Here is an 18,390-nt window from a genome sequence, read left to right as displayed (position 1 = left end):
CATTCCCAGTATCCCCCCCAGAATTCCATGTTTCCCATTCCCAGTTATCACCCTCTGCTGCATCTTCAAGTGCCGCATTCCGCGCACCCGGAAGGAGATCGAGGCTCGCTACGCCCAGCGCCAGGCGGCCAAAAACTACGCCGACAAACTGGACACGGTGCCGCCCCTCAACGAGCTCACCGACATTCCTGGAGGTAATTCCCACTTTTTTTTTTTGGGAATGTGCCAGCGCAAAGTTCCTCCCGTGGTGCCACCGCCGAGATCAGCCCTCCCAGTGAGGAATGCGGGCAGCGCACGAGGATATTGGGATAAGATCCTTCGGATAAGAGGGAAATTTTCTGTCGGTTTGAGTCGGAGTCGTTCCTTCGTTCCCAAATTCAGGTTGGAAAAGCCCCTCAAATTCATCAAATCCTATTTCCGGCCAAATCCCACTAAAAAATGCTGGGAAATTCCACATCTCCTGGGGTTTGAAGCCTTCCGGGGAGGGCGATTCCAGCACTTCCCTGGGATCCCTGGATTCCCGATCCTTAATCACTCTTCCAATTCGGAATCCTTTTTTTCCCTGACATCCAGTCTGAACCTTTCCTGGGAAAACTTGAGGCCATATCCCATATTCCCATCCATTTCCGACCTTCAGCCTCCTGTCAGGGAGTTGGAGAGAGAAAATTCCGTATTTCGAATTCCCAGAGGGAATTAAGATTCATTTAAGGGCCAGCCCTTGGGTTGGGGGATACCAAGGGCGCAAAGAGGAGTGGTTGGAATTCCACATTCCCGCTTTTTCCCGCTGGGATGGCCAGGAGGGTTTCTATCCGGCTCTCCGCTGCTCTCACTCTCCTTTCCTGATTCCGTAGGCTCTCCCGAAAATCTCCTCACTCTCTCTGGCCATGTCCAGTCCAGAGCTCTCCACTCCCTGCCTGTCCTGAAGGAAGAGGATGAGATGGTTCTCCAAGGAAATTAGGGATTGATTCCCGGCTGCCTGTGGCTTCTCTTTCCCAAGGGGATCCATCGACCCTTGGAGTTTCTGCTTCTCCATCCCTGGATTTTTCTCCTGTTTCCTCAACACCTTTTTATGGCTTTTTTTTTCCCCCCTCTTTCCTGTGTCTCTCCAAGCTGTAATTCCATAAAAACAGTGTTTCCTTAAGTCGGGATGTGCTGCTTCAATCCATGGGGGAAGAGGCAGATCCCAACGTTGTAGGAATTTAGGAATTCCTTGGAGAAATGTCGTCCTACACCAGCCAAAGGCAGAATTAGGAACTGAACAACGGGAATCAGCACAAATCCCGGAATTTTGGGGGTGTCCTGATACCTGGCCCTAAACTGGGGATTCCCAGGCCTCCCTCTGGAGCTGAACCCAAATTCCAGGAATGAATCCTTGTCCTTCCACTTCATCCTAATCCTTACATCCTTCACATCCAACTACTTTAAATTCCAAGGTCATCCAAAGGTTTGGAGAATCCAATCCCACCTCTCGGAGCAATCCCACGTGGAAAACGCCCACATTCCGGCAGGAAATCCAAGGGTTCTTTGATGTGCTTCCCAAAAAACCCCAAATTCTGACTCCTAAGGATCAGTCGATCCCAGAGGATTTGAAGGATCACAGCTGTGGATAACAGAATTCCCAATCCATTCATTTGCTGTTGGATCCTCATCCCTCTGGAAAACCAAGAAATTAAGGATAAGAATATCCCGAAAAGACAGAAAGGGAATTCGGTTTCACCCCGGAATAAATTTGGATCTCCTGGAAAAATCCTTTCCATCCCACACATATCCATGGGCTCCATCCAAAGGTGGGATATTGGTGCAGATTTAATCATCCCACTGGAAATCAGGGATGAATTTCCACAATTTATCCCTAAGAAATGCGTTTCTTTGGAAGCACTTTCACCCCGAGGAATATCCCGACTTCCTTTTGTCCAGTTAAATTTGGATCACCCACGGAGAATTCCGGAATTCTGCTGCTGCTCTTTGGTGGTGGCTCAGGAAAAGCTGTTCCTGGGAATTCCCGACCCTCTGGGATTTGGAAAATCCCCAAATCTGCCCAAATTTCCTGGAAGGAATCGATATTGGGATGGGAATCATCTCTTCCCAAGCCTGTTTTCCATATTTATGGATACGAATGTGGCAGCACGGATTTTCCAGACTTTATCCCTTTATCCACGGCGGGAAACAAAAAGATTCCGGTTTTTTCCATGGGAGGGGAGGTGCTGAAGTGGAAAAGGTAAATTGGGCCTTAAAAATTCCTGGGAATCTCCACACTTGGAATTCCAAAGGATTCGCTCAGCTGAGGGCACCTGGAGCTGACAAAGCTTTGTGTGACAGAATTCCCAGGTTTTCCCTCTGGAGATGCCTCCAGATCCCAAAAAATCTTCCCAGAGTGATTGAGGCATTCCAAAGGGAATTGTGGAAACCTTTGGGATCCATCTCCCTGCTGGAATTTTTGTCTGGGCTCCTGGAAAGCTCCATGTGACCAAAATTCCAGGTTTTCCCTCTGGAGATCCATCCCAGTCCCAAAAAATCTTCCCAGAGTGATTGAGGCATTCCAGTGGGAAGTGTGGAAACCTTTGGGATCCATCTCCGTGCTGGAATTTTTGTCTGGACACCTGGAGTTGACAAATGCTCCATGTGACCAAATTCCTGGATTCTCCCTCTGGAGATGCCTCCAGATCCCAAAAAATCTCCCCAGAGTGATTGAGGCATTCCAAAGGGAATTGTGGAAACATTTGGGATCCATCTCCGTGCTGGAATTTTTGTCTCGGCTCCTGGAAAGCTCCATGTGACCAAATTCCCAGGTTTTCCCTCTGGAAATGCATCCCCATCCCAAAAAAATGTCCCAGTGCGATTTAGGCATTCCAGTGGGAAGTGTGGAAACCTTTGGGATCCATCTCCGTGCTGGAATTTTTGTTGGTACACCTGGAAATTTCAATGTGACCAAAATTCCTGGATTTCCCCTCTGGAGATCCATCCCAATCCCAAAAAATCTTCCCAGAGTGATTGAGGCATTCCAGTGGGAATTGTGGAAACCTTTGGGATCCATCTCCGTGCTGGAATTTTTGTCTGGAGTCCTGGAGTTGACAGAAGCTCAGTGGGAACAAATTCCTGGATTTTCCCTCTGGAGATGCCTCCAGATCCCAAAAAACCGTCCCAGTGCGATTTAGGCATTCCGAAGGGAATTGTGGAAACCTTTGGGATCCACCTCCGTGCTGGAATTTTTGTCTGGATACCTGGAGCTGACAAAATCACGGCTCATGGACTTATTCCAATGTTGGAATGCTCCCAGTTCTTGGCATTATTTTTCCCAGTTTCACCTTGGCTTTGAGGGAACATTTCCATTCCTAAAAGCTCTCCATGGAATTCTTGGAATGTCACAAGGGACAAATCCCCCTGGGAATAAATAAAGGGATTTTAGGGCTCGGGGATTCAAATGGGATTTAAAAACGGATCCCTTCCTGCTCCGTTCCCAGTTTGTGGGAGAAGGAAAAGTGGGATTTGGCTGGAGATGTCCTGGCTGGATCCAGGGCCTTGGAGATCTCCAAGCATTCCACACTGAGGCTGCTCCAGCTGATTTTTTGGGAATTCACCTGCTTCCCGCCATATTTTTCCAGGGAGCATCAAAGGGGTGGGTTGGGGTTTTTTAACTCTTCCCTCTTTTTTTTTTTTGTTTTTTGGAATGGGATGTCAAGGATTCCCCCGGGATTCTAAGGAATGCTCGGTCTCGTTCTATTCCCGTTTTTAGGGAGAAATAAAAGGCCATTCCCAAAGAAAAAGGATGGAATTTTATTGGAATGTCCACACCGAAGGCATCTTTTAGGGAAATGTAAAAAATTCGAGTTTCATGGAATTGTGGGGTCATGGAATGGGTTGGGATGGAAGGATCTGAAGGATCATCCCATTCCATGGGCAGGGATCTCCCGCTATCCAAGGCCTTGGGCACTCCCAGGGATCCAGGGGCGGCCCCAGCTGCTCTGGGAATTCCAGCCCAGCCAGGAATTCCTTCCCAAGATCCCATCCAGCCCTACTCCCCTTCCGTTTAAATCCATTCCCTGTTTTCCTGGCACTCCAGGCCTTTGCCCAAATCCCTCTCCCTTTCCAGAGAAGGCAAAAAGATGGAAAACTTCCCCCTTTTTCCCTGGATTCTGGAAATCTTTCTCCTCTGCTGCTCTGGAGCAAAGGGAAAACTTTCCATGAGCAGCACATGGAATGGGATCCGTGTGGGAGTGTCCAGTTCTGCTCGGGATGAGAGTTCAGGGCATCGATCCCTGATTTCGGGAGCACTCGGGAGAAACGGAACCGCTGCCGGTGGGAGAGAAATCGGGAAAACGAGGAAAAGTTTTGTGCTGCGGAATTTCCTTCTCAATTAATGGATCGGGAGGGAATTTAGGGATCATCCCATTCCACGGGCAGGGGGAAATTCCATATCCTGGGGTGCTCCAAGCCCCAGCGTCCAACCTGGCCTTGGGCACTGCCAGGGATCCAGGGGAATCCACAGTTTCTTTGGGAATCGGTGCCAGGGCTTTCCCACCTTTCGAATAAAGATTATCCCAAAACCCTCTCCAAAAAAAAACCTTCCTTGGGATGGGAAAATCTCCAGTAGGAATATTTCCCCTTTGTCCCAGCTTTCCAGCAGGGAGCAGGAATTCTGACAATTCCTGGGTAATTTCAATCCACATTAATCCCTTTTCCCGGTTTTTTTTTTTGGTTTTCCATCCTTGGAAACAGCTCAGGTTGCGGAAGAGAAAAAAGAGGAAGAAGTTCCCACGGTATCCGGAAAAGTGGACAAAGCTCAGGGAAAGAAGGATGGATCCAAAGATTCCAAGAAGAAGGATGGGGAGAAGGAGCTGAAGGAAGGGAAGGAGGGAGCCAAAAAAAAAGACGGAGAAAAGGCGGAAAAAGGAGAAAAAGGAGGGAAAGAGGGAAAAGGAGGAAAAGGAGAAAAAGGGGAAAAGGGAAAGGACACAAGCGACAAGAAACAAGGGAAAAAGGGGGAAAAAGAAGGAGAAGCTGGAAAATCTGGAGGCGCCAAAACCAATGGAAAAGCTGCTGGGAATTCCAAAGCTCCGGCGAAAAAGAAGTGACCGCCCGAAAGGACAGCACTGGAATATTTTTTGGGAATGCTCCGGCAAATCGCTGTGGGAGGAGCACTTGGAGCAGGATGTGCTTTTCCAAATATTCCATGGAATGCTGCTGGATGCATGGATTTCTTCCCATTGGGAGATGGAGCCCCTGGGATTCGGCTCTCCAAAGGAAAAGCGGGATATTCGGTCGGATAAGGAATGAATATCCGGTGGGAATGGGATAGAACCGAACGGGAAGCTGGAGTGGGAATGGGGACTTTGGATAAATGTGGGAATGCACAGGGATGAGGATCCAAAGTAACAGGAGAACGGGATTCATCCCAAATTTCTTCTTCCTGCGGACCTGGAGAAGTTGGATAAAGATTCCCTGGCACTCAGCACCGTCTCTTTGGGAATTTTAGGGATTATAAGGATTATAGGGATTTTAGGGATTATATAAATCCTGGGAAAATCCCAATGGATGGAGTTCTCCAAGGCCTGGCTCCTGTGGATTCCAAGAGATTGGAGTTTTCCCTCCTTCTCCGGTGCCTCTTTCCCTGGATTGCTGCAGGAAATTCCGTCTTTTCCGGGAGATTTATCCACATTTTCCCTATTTTTTGCTGAGGAAAGCTAGGTCTGAGAGGCGGAATTCCACTCCGCTTCCATGGGGCTGTTATTCCCTCACTTCCCGGGAATTCCTGACGAGTGGTTTTATCGGGAGCAGCGTTTTTCCGGGTGTTTTGGAAATATTCCAGCAATTTATTCCTTAACATTTCCAGCCAGGGGAGATTTAACTCCAAAGCTTTTTGGGGATAGCGTGAAAAATCTTGGGATAATTAAAACTCGGGATATCCATCGGTATGGAATTGTCTGCTCCATAGGGGGAATTCCCTCCAATCCTTTATCCCCAGGAATGGGATTTATTTGGGATTGAATGGATTTTATTCCGACTGGTTTTCCTGCTGTTTTTCCAACCCAGATTTATCACTGCCAAGACATTTCCCACTTTTCCCACTTTTCCTTCTCCCAGGTCTCCTTTCCCTTCTCTCCCACCCAAATTATCCTGGTGGGAAATGAGCCTGGAAAAACGAAGGGAATTTTCTGTCCGAATGACATCACTCAGCTCCAAAAAGTCCTAAAATTCCAGAGCTCCCGAAAAGGTGGAAAACTTAAGGAGAGAGGTTGGGAATGATGTCCAGCACCACGGGAATGTTTGGGAAGAGCACGATCCAGGGAAATCAGGGTTGGGAATTCTGCCCTTGGACACAGAGGAGCCCTAAATCTCCATCCTTGGAACGGCACCGATGGGTAAGTGGGAATACGGACCCAGACATCGGATTCATTTGGAATTTCAATCCCAATCCCAATTTTTCCAGGCCCTGTTTAATCAGGAATCACAACAATAAAGGATTTTGCCGTTGGATTCGGGCCTTGCTCCCTGGGATCTGCCGGATCCATGGGAATTTTGGGAAGAGATATTTATGCCCTAAAAAACTCCAGGATGGAATCCAGCTGGGATTTGGGCAGGAAAACTGGGATTGCCTGTCCTGCAGCTGGAATCCTGATGGAGAGCCATCAATCCCGCTGGAAATTTGGGATGTGGGCTCCGTTCGGAGAGGGAAGAGGAGCAGATTCATTCCCGATCCAAAGGTTTCCAGGAGGAAAATCCGCTCCTTTTCTTTGCCCTGAAATTCCAACCTCCATCCCTATCCCATTAAAAACAATCCCAATCCCAAATAAAATATCCATAGGGATTGGGACAGCCTTTGGAATGCACCTCAATCCCTTTTTTCCAAGCAAGCATTCCAAATCCTACGGATCAGATCCCAGGGATTTATGGGAATGTTTTCCTGATTAAGAAAAAAAAAAAGGGATATTCCATAAAAAAGAAATCCATTTATCCTTTGGGAATAAAGCGTGGATCAGGTTGGGTTTGGAATTATCAGGGTGGGGGTGGAAAGCCGGGAATGCATCCCTTGGATTCCAGAATGCATCCCTGGGATCTGGGAATGCAATCCTGGGATCTGGGAATCCAGTCCTGGAGATTCCAGGGAACATCCTGCCCCAAAAATTTATCCCAATTCCTGAAGTGGGAACAGAGGGAATAATTCCCAGCCCCAATCCGGTGTTTTCCCTGTTCCAGTGGGATCTGGAAGTCAGGAAGTGTCAGTAAGGTGGAAAATTCCATCCCGGAGCAATTCCAGCACTTCCAGAGCTGCTTTTCCACCAGCAGATGGAGAAATTGCCTTGGGAAATCCACAGCTGGAGCATGGCAGAAGGAATTTTTCATGGAGAATCAGATTTATTTCCACGGATTTAGGTGGAAGTGGAATTCCAGAGGCCAAAAGCAGGATTTGATTCCCAGATCTCCAGGGAATAATGACAGGATCTCCCATTTCCTTGGATTGAAGTGATGCTGTTCCCTGGAGAGGTGGGAGGAGGAAAAACCACCAGGACCAGGAATAAATTCCGGGATCTCCGCATATTCCATAAATTCCCACTAGAGGGGGGCTTTTCTGGGATATGAGATCCAGTTTGACGGAATTTGGGCTGGGAATTAAGGCTGGATTTGGGAAATCTTCCAGCTAAAGCTGTTCCCGGTGTTGGTTTGTCCAGATCTTCTCCCGGGATTGTTTTTCCATGGAGAATAGAAGGAAATTTGGGATTAATTCATCACTGATGGAAGAGATTCCGAAAGATCCTTTTTTTTTTTTTTTTGGAGGAATCAGCCTAAAAAGTTGATCCCAAGGGATTTCCAGGAATCTGGAAGAGCAGAGGAGGTGGAAAACTGGAGATTGGAATTCCATCCCCGCTTTCTTTGGGAAAGGATCCCGTGCAAAAGTTGCCTGTGGAATTTTCCTCATGGATTTTTAGGATTCGGGAAAAGCCGGGAAGAACTCACCAGGAGACACCAAGGTGCATCCATGGCTGGGAAATCCCAGGATATCTCCAAAGGGTCAAACCCTCTGGAGGAATTGCGGCTGCTCCAGAGGCTCTCAAGGAAAAACCTGGAATTTTTTTCCCTCTCTTCCTTCCAAGTGGTATTCCGCTTGGAATTTCATAACACGGATCCAAAGGTTGGAAAAGTTTCGGCTCTCATTTTGGAGACAGAGCCAAGAAAAATTGGGATCAGCTAGTTAAATCCATGGAAAACCAACCCTGGGATCTGGGAGATTCCCGCTTCCCCCAGGGGAGTGGAATTCTGGGAAGCAGAGCTGTTAAAACTTTGGGATTTTCCCTTTTCCAGCGGCCAAAAAAATGAAAGGATAAAATTCCCAGCATTTTCCTGGATTGGAGATGGAGCTTCTGACCCGTAGGTCAGGTTGGGATTTCTATTCCTGACGTTTTCCAGAGGTTGGGATTTGCAGCCTTAAAAAAGGGGGAATTTTGGCAAATAAAAAGCCGGAAAATTCGCCTTTCCCGATTTTTTTCCTTCTTTTTTTGGGGAGGGCGATGGGGATGGAGGGAGGGGGTGGTGCCTTCTGCAGAAAGCCTGGAAATCCTCCTGGAGAGGAATTCCAAGAATCCCCGAGGTGCCTTAGAGATGCCTGGGACAATAACAGGGAGATAAGGGGAGCTCTCCATGATCCCGGATTTTTCCTGGCGTTTCTCCTGGCATTTTCCATGGCATTTCCCATGGCCTTCCCCTCCTTTCCAGGATTTTATGATCCTAAACTTTTCCGACTGGCCAAAATCCAGCTTTTCCTGCAGATCAGGAAGTGTCTGCCAAGGGGACAAAGCCACTCTGCGGAATGTCACAAGCCAGGCGAGAGCCGCATTCCCTTCCAAGGGTTCTCCAGGGATTTGATCCCAAATAATAGTGGGAAGACCTCCCCGAATGTCCTGATCTTCTCGTCCCATAAAACTGCCTGTCAGGCAGCCGGGATATTCCTGGGAGGTCACGGACACGATGGGAATTCTCGGATTTAAAGCCCAATAAAAATTCAGATTTGCATTCCGAATGCGCCGGGGAGGAAACCGGGAGGTGCCGGAGGAGCTCGGGAAGGGAATAAGGAAAACGAGGCGGGAAAAATTGGGGAGCTGCTTTTTATGGAATGGTTTGGGATGGGAAGGAACTTAAGGATCATCCCATTCCAGGGGCAGGGACGCCTCCCACGATCCCAAGTGGATCCAAGTCCATCCAGCCTGGCCTTGGGCACTGCCAGGGATCCAGGGGCAGCCCCAGCTGCTCTGGCAATTCCAGCCCAGCCCCTCCCCACCCTCCCAGCCAGCAATTCCCAATTCCCAATCTCCCATCCAGCCCTGCCCTCTGGCACTGGGAAGCCATTCCCTGGCTCCTGTCCCTCCATCCTTGTCCCCAGTCCCTCTGCAGCTCTCCTGGAGCCCCTTTAGGCCCTGCAAGGGGCTCTGAGCTCTCCCTGGAGCCTTCCCTTCTCCAGGGGAACATTCCCAGCCTTTCCCAGCCTGTCGATATTCCCAACATTCCCAGCTGGATCAGCCATTTATCCAAAACAACCCTTTGGGAAACGGGAACTTGTCGGGAGCAGGTGTTGAACTCTTTGTTCGAAGCCCGAGATTGCAGCTCTGCTTTTCCTGATCCCACTGCGGAGAAACAGCTGGATAAGGAAGCCGAGGTGGAGCTGAGCGGGCGAACGGAAACATTCCCAAATCCGATGGAAAATTCTTCCTGGGATTGCTATTCCTGATGATCTGTGTTTCCCAGGAAAGAGTTTTCCCAGCAGTTATGGGCAGGAATTACAGAATTCTGGACCCGCTTGGGTTGGAAGGACCTTAAAGCTCATCCAGTTCCAACCCCGTGCCATGGCCAGGGATGTTTTCCACCAATCCCGGATGCTCAGAAAACCGGGATGCACCTCCCTGGAATCTCTCCTTCTCCAGCTCATCCCAGATTTTCCCAGCTCTTCCGAAGGAGAAAATAAAAAGGGGGAAAGTGCCTTAAACCCTTCCATTAAAACCCCAAACCCACAACCCATTCCCCCCCACCTTCCTTCATCTCCCATCCCAAAAAATTCCCGTTCCAGCCAGGCCGGGATTTGTACCCTCCCCAGCAGTTCCATCCCTGCCCCATCCCACAGAAAAAGCCGGGAATGACAGGATTCCTCTTTATTCCCATACACACGGGGCATTGATCCCAGGCTCTGTTTTATGGGATGAGGAGGGGGGAAAATGGGATGGGAACAGGATGGGGGAGACCAGGAGGGAATTCCATTTATAAAGTCAAGCCCTGTTCGGGTGGAAATCAAAATTCCTGGGTTTTTTTTTTTCCCCTGTCTATTAAACTCCCTGTCCTTTTACAGGAAGTCTTAATAAATTCCCATGGGATCTTTCAAATGGAATTCTCCAAAACCATAATTCCCCCATGGAAGCGTCGGCCTCGGGATCCACCGCAGCGGGAGAGCCCGGAGCCAGGGAATGTTTGGAAGCCTGTAAAAATCTCCTCGTTAAGTTGGAATTCTCAATGCTTTGCCTATGGAGAAAGCGCTTCAGGAGCTATTCCCGATCTCCAGAGCAGAGGGAAAAGATGGATTCCCGAGCCTGGGATGGAGGGAGAGCAGCCCTTGGAATGAGGGAGAGAAAGCAGCAAGGAAAGACCCTCACAGACCTTCTGCTCCAGGGATTTCTGTCTCCAAGGATCCCTCCTTTTTCCTGGAGCTCCTTTGGTCCCCACAGAGAGTTTTCCATGTGTGAGCGGGGTGGGAAGAGGTCTTGGAATGCTGGAATTGGGTCAGGAAGGGACGGTCCCGGTGGGATTCTGATCTGGGATACAGCAAGGCGGGAACAAACATGGGAAGGCTGGGAAGGGATGAACCCAGAAAGAGGAAGAGTCTGGGGAATGAACAAGGGAAAATCCAGAGGGATGGGAATGGGAATGGGGAGAGGGAGAGGGAGAGGAATGGGAATAGGGATAGGGATGGGAATAGGGATGGGAATAGGGATGGGATGGGATGGGATGGGAATGAGAATGGGGAGAGGGAGAGGGAGAGGGAGAGGGAGAGGGATAGGAATGGGAATAGGGATAGGGATAAGGATAGGGATAGGGATAGGATTCAGGATAAGGATAGGGATAGGGATAGGGATAGGGATAGGGATAGGGATAGGCTGTCCAAAAGCCTCCAAAATCCCGTATCCCTTCAGGATTATCCCTTTTCTTATCCCTTCAGCCTGGAGAACAAAGGGAAACCTCGGAGCCCCTTGCAGGGCCTAAAGGGGCTCCAGGAGAGCTGCAGAGGGACTGGGGACAAGGCCTGGAGGGACAGGACACAGGCAATGGCTTCCCAGTGCCAGAGGGCAGCGATGGATGGGAGATTGGGAATTGGGAATTGCTGGCTGGGAGGGTGGGGAGGGGCTGGGCTGGAATTGCCAGAGCAGCTGTGGCTGCCCCTGGATCCCTGGCAGTGCCCAAGGCCAGGCTGGACACTGGGGCTGGGAGCAGCCTGGGACAGTGGGAGGTGGGAATGGGATGAGCTTTAAGCCCCTTCCATCCCAAACCATTCCAGGATTCTGGGATTCAGCCCCTGAGCAGAAGCTTTTCCTAATCCTCCATCCCAATCCAAGCTGATTTTTTTTCCTCCGAGTTTCTCCTCCGGGTCGCTCCGTTCCTTTCCCGTCATTAATTATTAACCCATCATTAAACATGAATCCATTCTTAATCCCCAGCTGCTCTGGGAATTCCATTCCAGCCCCTCCCCACCCTCCCAGCCAGGAATTCCTTCCCAAGATCCCATCCATCCCTGTTCTCCTTCAGCTTAAATCCAATCCTTTCCAGGGAGTCTGGAACCGTGAATGCCCTAACTCTGGAATTCTCCGATTTTCTTACATTTCCCAGCCTGGAGGAATTTTTGGGAAGCCAAAACCTCCCAGACCGCGGATCCCCTTTGCGTGGTTTAACATCCCAAAATATTTCAGGCATAAAATTCCTCTTTTTTTTTCGCCTTGTGTCCCGATCCCAAGCAACAGAAGGAAGTTCACACTTCCCACTGTTTCCATCCACATGGAAAACTCTCCCTCCTTTCCCCGGGATCAGTTGTTCCAAGTTTGGGATCAGCCTCGCTTGGGGTTGGTGGCACCCACAGGACTCATTCCATGATTCCTCTCCATCATTTATTAAAGGACAAGGAAAATTCCCGTCCTTCCCAAGCCCGTTATTCCACAGGCCCAACCTTTCCCTTCTTTCTCCTTCCAAAGAGGCTTTCCCAGCAAAAGGATTGAGAGGAAAACTGGGATTTGCAGCTATGGAAAAGGTTTGACTGAACAATGATGCTCCAGGGTGGCTCTTCCTTCCCAAGAGCTCGAAAGGAGAGTTGGGAAATACGGATTCCCACTTCCAGGGACGCGGAAGGCTTTAAAAATCCGGGAAAAGGGGATTGTAGCGGGATAATTCCATGATTTCCCATTAGAGGGCATCTCTGCCCTTCCTGTGGAGCATCCCAAGGCTGGAGCCCAGGTTCCTCAAACCCTCAGTCCCTTCCTGCTCCTCTGACAACCTTCTGGAAAAGATGGAATTTTTTCCCTGCCACACTTTCCCTCGGAGCAGGGAATGTCCTGGGCAGGGGAGTTTTTTTGGGAAAACCGGACATTTCAGGCGTTTTGTTGGATTTTTAACCCTTCTTGGGTCTTTTATGATCCGTTATCCAAACCACAGCGGGGTTTCAGTTCAGCAGGAGCTCCTCAAAGCTCGGGAAGCCCATCCCAAGGAAAAGAGGGATTGCATCCATCCTTGTCCCAAAAAAACATGGCTCAAGTTGTTGCTGTTGGTTTGGCTCCAGTTTGGGAGTTTTGGGAATTTTTTGTTGTTTCTTTTTTATTCCTTGGGTGTTTTGTCGCCCAGGAATTCGGATCATTCCCAATGGAATTTTTTCTTTTCCCAGCCTCCTGTCTCCCCTCCCATTTTTGGGAATTCTCACTCACACTGGGTTTGGGCAGAGGTTGCAGCCCCCACTTTGGAAGGGACCAAGACACTGAGAATTCCCAATAAAACCAATTTTCCTCCAGGACTGATCCCATTCCCACCCTCACAATCCCACAGCTGGATCAAACCTTTGTTTCCCTCAGAAATTCCCATTCCTGCTGACAGAAATTCAGGAAAATGAGAGCTGGGATTTTGCTGGTGGAGACATTCAGTGGAAGAATTGGAAATGCTGGGAATATTGACAGGCTAGGAGAGCTGGGAATGTTCCCCTGGAAAAGGGAAGGATCCAGGGAAGACTTAGAGCTGGAGAGGGACTTGGGATTGGAGGGACAGGAGCCAGGGAATGGCTTCCCAGTGCCAGAGGGCAGGGATGGGTGGGAGATTGGGAATTGGGAATTGCTGGCTGGGAGGGTGGGGAGGGGCTGGGCTGGAATTGCCAGAGCAGCTGTGGCTGCCCCTGGATCCCTGGCAGTGTCCAGGGGTTTGGAGAAACTTGGGATAATGGGAGGTGGGAATGGGATGAACCTTAAGATCCCTTCCAATCCAAATTCTGGAATTCCAGGATTGTGCACTTGTTTTACAGAGAGGGCACAAAACGAATTCCGACGGAGTCAAAGAGTGCTGGGACACGGAGTCTTCCCAAGAAACTCCGAGGAAAACCACTTGGATCTCCCTCAAAATGGATCTCCAGCTCCTGCTGGATTCATCCCACTGGCAGACTTCTTGAAAGGCTTCCCTTTCCCGGAGCCACAGACATGGAATATCAGGGCAAGGAAAAGCAGAGGGATTCCAAGGAAACAGCTCTGGCTCCCAGCAAGGAAAGTGGGAAGAGTGAAAGGATCATCCCAGACGACAAAGTTGAACTTCCCAACTTTCTGGGATGAGTCTGGAGCGGGGAAACGCAAGGAATGTTCATTCTCCTGCCCCCTGGAGGCTTTAAAGCTCCTGGAGGGCATTTTGCTCTTCCCAATCCCATGGAAGTGGAAAACTGTGGCTGCTCCTGGTGGCTGGGAAGCTGCAGGAACACCGGGAGGTTTTCCTTAAAATCCCTGGGTTCACTCCAAGCTCGGTCAAATTATTCATAGGAATTTTTACTGTGGCTTTTCCTGCCTTTTGGCAGGAATCATATCCCGAACTAAACGTTGGGAATCACCTCCACCAAATCCCATCCTGCCAGGAGCACAGGAGCTGGGAGATTGGATTTCCCTTGGAAAAGCAGGAAAGGGAAAGCTTTGCCAGGAATGATTCCCCCAGGACAAAAGGATGTGGAGCTCGAGGCGTTGTGCCAGCTCCGCTTGGTGAGGAGAAAATGTGGGATTGGTTGGAGCTGAAGGCCCAGGGTGCCTCAGGTGGCCTTGAAATCCCGTGGGAAATCCCAAATCCAACATTTCGGCCCCGCCGCACTGGCAGGAAATGATTCTTTCTGGAATAACGGGGTCATATCGAACCAGGGCTCTCCTTCTAGGATATTCTGGGAAGGATTTCCCTGCCTCTCTGGAATTCCAGCTGGCAGGAGGGGGCTCTGGAAGGATGGGGGCTGTTTTCCTATAATCCACATACAAACGGAGCAGGAAAACGGGAATAAAGGCAGGGAATGCAACCGAGCTTGGTGAGGGTGCACCAGGCAAGGCTTGGAAGCCCCAGGTTTCTCTGAGCATTCCTTTGACCTCCAGATTCCCACTGGATTGGTTTTGTCCCATCCTCAATAGCCGTGTTATCCATCATAAAAAATGAGGAAGATCATGGATCCCAACCTCCGTGCTCTGGGAGCATCTTCCCCCTCAATTCCATCTTTAATCCAGCTCCAAGGACCTGTAGGACCCTCTGGTGTCCCCATCCCAATCCAGGCTCCACTCCATCCATTCTCTGCCTCAACAATATCCGTAAAACTCGCAGAAAGCGGGATGAGCTCCAGCCCATCCCCTTTTATCCATCCCTGGCAGGAACTCCCCAAATCCCTGTGTTTCAGGGAAAAGCTGGATCAGCAGCTCTGGCTGGATTTAGGAGCTGTGGGGAGCTGCCTCCCAATTATCCCTCACACCAATCCCAAAGTCTTGCCAGGTGGGAATGTTGTTTCACCCCAATAGATTCCGTTTTCCCAAGCTCTCCTAACAGGATTCACGCTGAGCTTGGAGATCCCGGGAAAATCAGTGTTGGACATTTGAAAGAACCGGAATCCTCCACAGGATTCTTGATATTATTATTATTATTATTATTATTATTATTATTACTATTATTATTATTACTGGAATTTTACAGGCTGACAGATCCCATTTCCTTCCTTGTTTTCCAAGGAATTTTCTCTCCTGTCAGGACAGGCCAAGGCAGGACAAGCTGGATTTCCCAGGATGGGCTTGACCAAAGCAGGACCAGACTCGTTGTCCCGTTTTAAGCCCAGCTCATCATTTTAATCAAGAACAACTCCAGGGTTTCTCTGTAATCCATGGCAAGCTCCATCCCGTGAGAATTCCATGCAATCCTCATGCTGGATCATCCTTGGAGCCTGTCTCTTCCCTGGAAGGTGCCACATCTGCCCACAGTTGGTTCCTCACTGCACCGGTTATTTTGAGCCAGGCAAGAATAAGCAGGAGCCCAGCCCATTCCAGCCAGGCAGGATCCATGGATTTATTGCCACATCCCATAAAACCAGGCCGTGAAATCCCATCTGTCACCGAGGGAATGAGCAGCTCCTTGTTCGGCACCTCCTGGCCACATTCCAGCGGCAGGACAAGGAACCATTGTAACCACTCCGAGGTTATCCAGCTCCAATTCCCACCTTCCTTGTTCCCAGCTTCTCCTTTCATTCCGTTTCCACACTGTTGGAATGTCCTTGGTGCAGGAGAATCCAACAGAAAAGGAGGTTTGGTCACTTCTTGTTTTTCCGGAGGGAATCTGCCCATTTTTTGTGGATTTCTGCTGGAAAATCGGAGTAACTGGGCTTGGAAGGCACCTCTGGATCTGCTTGGATCCTTCGTTGTCTCCCAATCCTTTGCTTCCAGTGACCTCTCCATCGGAATTTGGGATCTGACTGAATTCCCATCTCTTTTTGGGGTTAAAAAATACAAGCACTGCCCAATCTGACAGGTTGTGGAGGGAAAACTCCACATCCACTAAAAAGACCTGGAATATATCCAGGATGAAAGGAATTCTGTCTCTATAGCAGCACCATGAAAGGAAAAACAGGGAAATTGGGATGAGTTTGATCCCCATTTTGTCTCCTCTCCATCCCTCAGGAAATCCAAGGAAGTTTACCTGGAATTTCCGGAGTGCAGGTTGCACTTAGGGTTGTCTGGAAGTAGGAAAATTGATGCCTTATCCTGCTGCTGATTTTCCACCTGGATTCCCCACAGCCTGGAATATGGTGGGGTGGGATCTGCTCTTGGGATCCTCTGGAGCAGCAGGATCCAGGTCTTGCTCCAAGTCCCATCCCTGTGCCAGAGCTGGTGTCACTTTGGCACTCACAGACCCCGGGATGGGGGAAGAACCTGGAGCTGCTGGAGGAGTCGGAGGAAAACTGCAGCTTCCAGCCTTTATCTTGGAAAAAAGGAAAATGTCTGGATATTCAGCATCAATCAGTGGCTTTTCGGGGTGAAATCCCAGATGTTTCATCTCCTCGCAGAATTCCAGGATGCTTTGGAACGGAAAGGAAATTAAGGATTATCACATTCCAACCCCTGCCATGGGCAGGGACACCTCCCACTGTCCCAGGCTGCTCCAAGCCCCAGTGTCCAGCCTGGCCTTGGGCACTGCCAGGGATCCAGGGGCAGCCACAGCTGCTCTGGCAATTCCAGCCCAGCCCCTCCCCACCCTCCCAGCCAGCAATTCCCAATTCCCAATCTCCCATCCATCGCTGCCCTCTGGCACTGGGAAGCCATTCCCTGGGTCCTGTCCCTCCAGGCCTTGTCCCCAGTCCCTCTGCAGCTCTCCTGGAGCCCCTTTAGGCCCTGCAAGGGGCTCGGAGCTCTCCCTGTGTCCTTCCCTTCTCCAGGGGAACATTCCCAGCTGTCCCAGCCTGGCTCCAGCCCTTGGAACATCTCCATGGATTCCTCTGGACTCTCTCCAGCAGCTCCACATCCTCCTGATGTCAGATCCAGGGCTGGAGTAGCTCTGCAGGTGGGGAATCACCTGAGTGGGGCCGAGGGGCAGAATCCCATCCCTCATCCGGTATCCCACCCTTGGGATCAGCTTTGAGCCAGGCGGGGTCTCTGGCCAGGGCACGTCCAGCCCCTCATCCACGAACATCCCAAATCCTTCTACTCATCCAGGGCTCTCCATCCATTCTCCATCCAGCCCGTGTTTGTGCTTGGGATTGCTCCAGCCTGGATCCGGGACCTTGCCCTCGTTGAACTTCATGAGGTCCCTCACAATGAGATTCCTCGATTCCCATTTTAACAGGCGCAGTCTCGTGCATGTATCCGTGTATTACTCCCGAAAATCAGGAATCATTCCTGCAAATCGGGAGAAACTCCCCTGAAATCTGTGACACTCCCAGACAAACCAGGATCAGGGCTCCTTGCTGGCATTTGTGCCGAGGGTTTTTCCCTCCAACCTCCTTCAATGCTCTCTTGTCCACTTCCCTTTTCAATTTAGCCCCCAAATCCTCATTTCCTTTCCCATTTTTCCCTCTGGGCATTCCCAGGGGCAGGATCTGCAGCAGGAGCTGCAGGATTAACCCACTCCGGGTTGGACTCTGGACAAAGAGGCTGCACAAGCTCCGGGAGAGAGCCTGGACAGAGATCTTAGATTCAAAGCATTCCCTGGCTCCCTCGGACACGGGGAAGGTCTCCTCTGTCGGAGAGTTTTTCCCTGTGGCTTCCAGCACACACATAATTTTTGGGAACGAGGCCCCAGGGCCCTGCTGGAGCAGGGAACTGTTTTGATTGTAACAGGCTTTGATTCAGAGCAGCCAGAAATTATTTATTTTCCTTCAGCTTCCCTCCCCACCCCCCCCCCTCCGCATTCCCAGTCGGGATTGAGGAGCTCTGTTTGCCCGGGGGCTCCTCGGTACCTGGGATGAGCAGAGGGATTCTGCTGGAGCAGGACACCAAACCTTGGATCTCAAATTCTCCCAGGTTTTCCCCCTTCCTGCAATTGATGCCGGCAGGAAGGAATGGGAAGCCCAGGGAAGTCGATCCCTTTGCAGTCTCCCTGCCAGGAGTGATTCCCTCTGCGCTCCCTGCAGGAATGACGCGTCTGAGGAATTCCTCGTGGTCCTGACGTTCTTGCTGTCAATCGGCGGAAGGCGAGCAAAGCTCTTCCTTCTTCCTCAGTTTCCAGAGTATTTTGGGCCAAAAATGTGCCCAAGGAGATGCTCCCGTGGCTGGAGGAGCTGTCGGCAGCATCCCAGCTCTTGGATTGGGATCATTGAGGTCCCATTACTGCCACCTCTCCCTCCCTGCAGGACCCCAGGCCTTGGCTGGATAATGGGATTTCCGCCCACGGCAGAGG

At 50.2% G+C, this 18,390-nt stretch overlaps 1 protein-coding gene across 1 annotated transcript; it reads left to right on the top strand.

The window, feature by feature from the left end:
* Positions 1 to 4: 4 nt before the first annotated feature.
* TMIE (transmembrane inner ear) lies at positions 5 to 18,159 on the top strand (the record flags this gene model as incomplete). The annotated part of the gene is made up of 3 exons (XM_042022244.1): positions 5 to 194; positions 4,717 to 4,911; positions 18,125 to 18,159. Coding segments are annotated over 3 exons (420 nt in total), but the record flags the coding sequence as incomplete, so codon positions are not given.
* Between the last annotated feature and the right edge of the window lie 231 nt (positions 18,160 to 18,390).

This window comes from Corvus kubaryi, unplaced genomic scaffold, assembly GCF_017639235.1.
Source record: "Corvus kubaryi isolate FWS band 111438036 unplaced genomic scaffold, C.kubaryi_AGA036_p1.0 37193, whole genome shotgun sequence".
NCBI lineage: Eukaryota > Metazoa > Chordata > Aves > Passeriformes > Corvidae > Corvus > Corvus kubaryi.
This window is presented reverse-complemented; position numbering and strand designations above follow the sequence as displayed.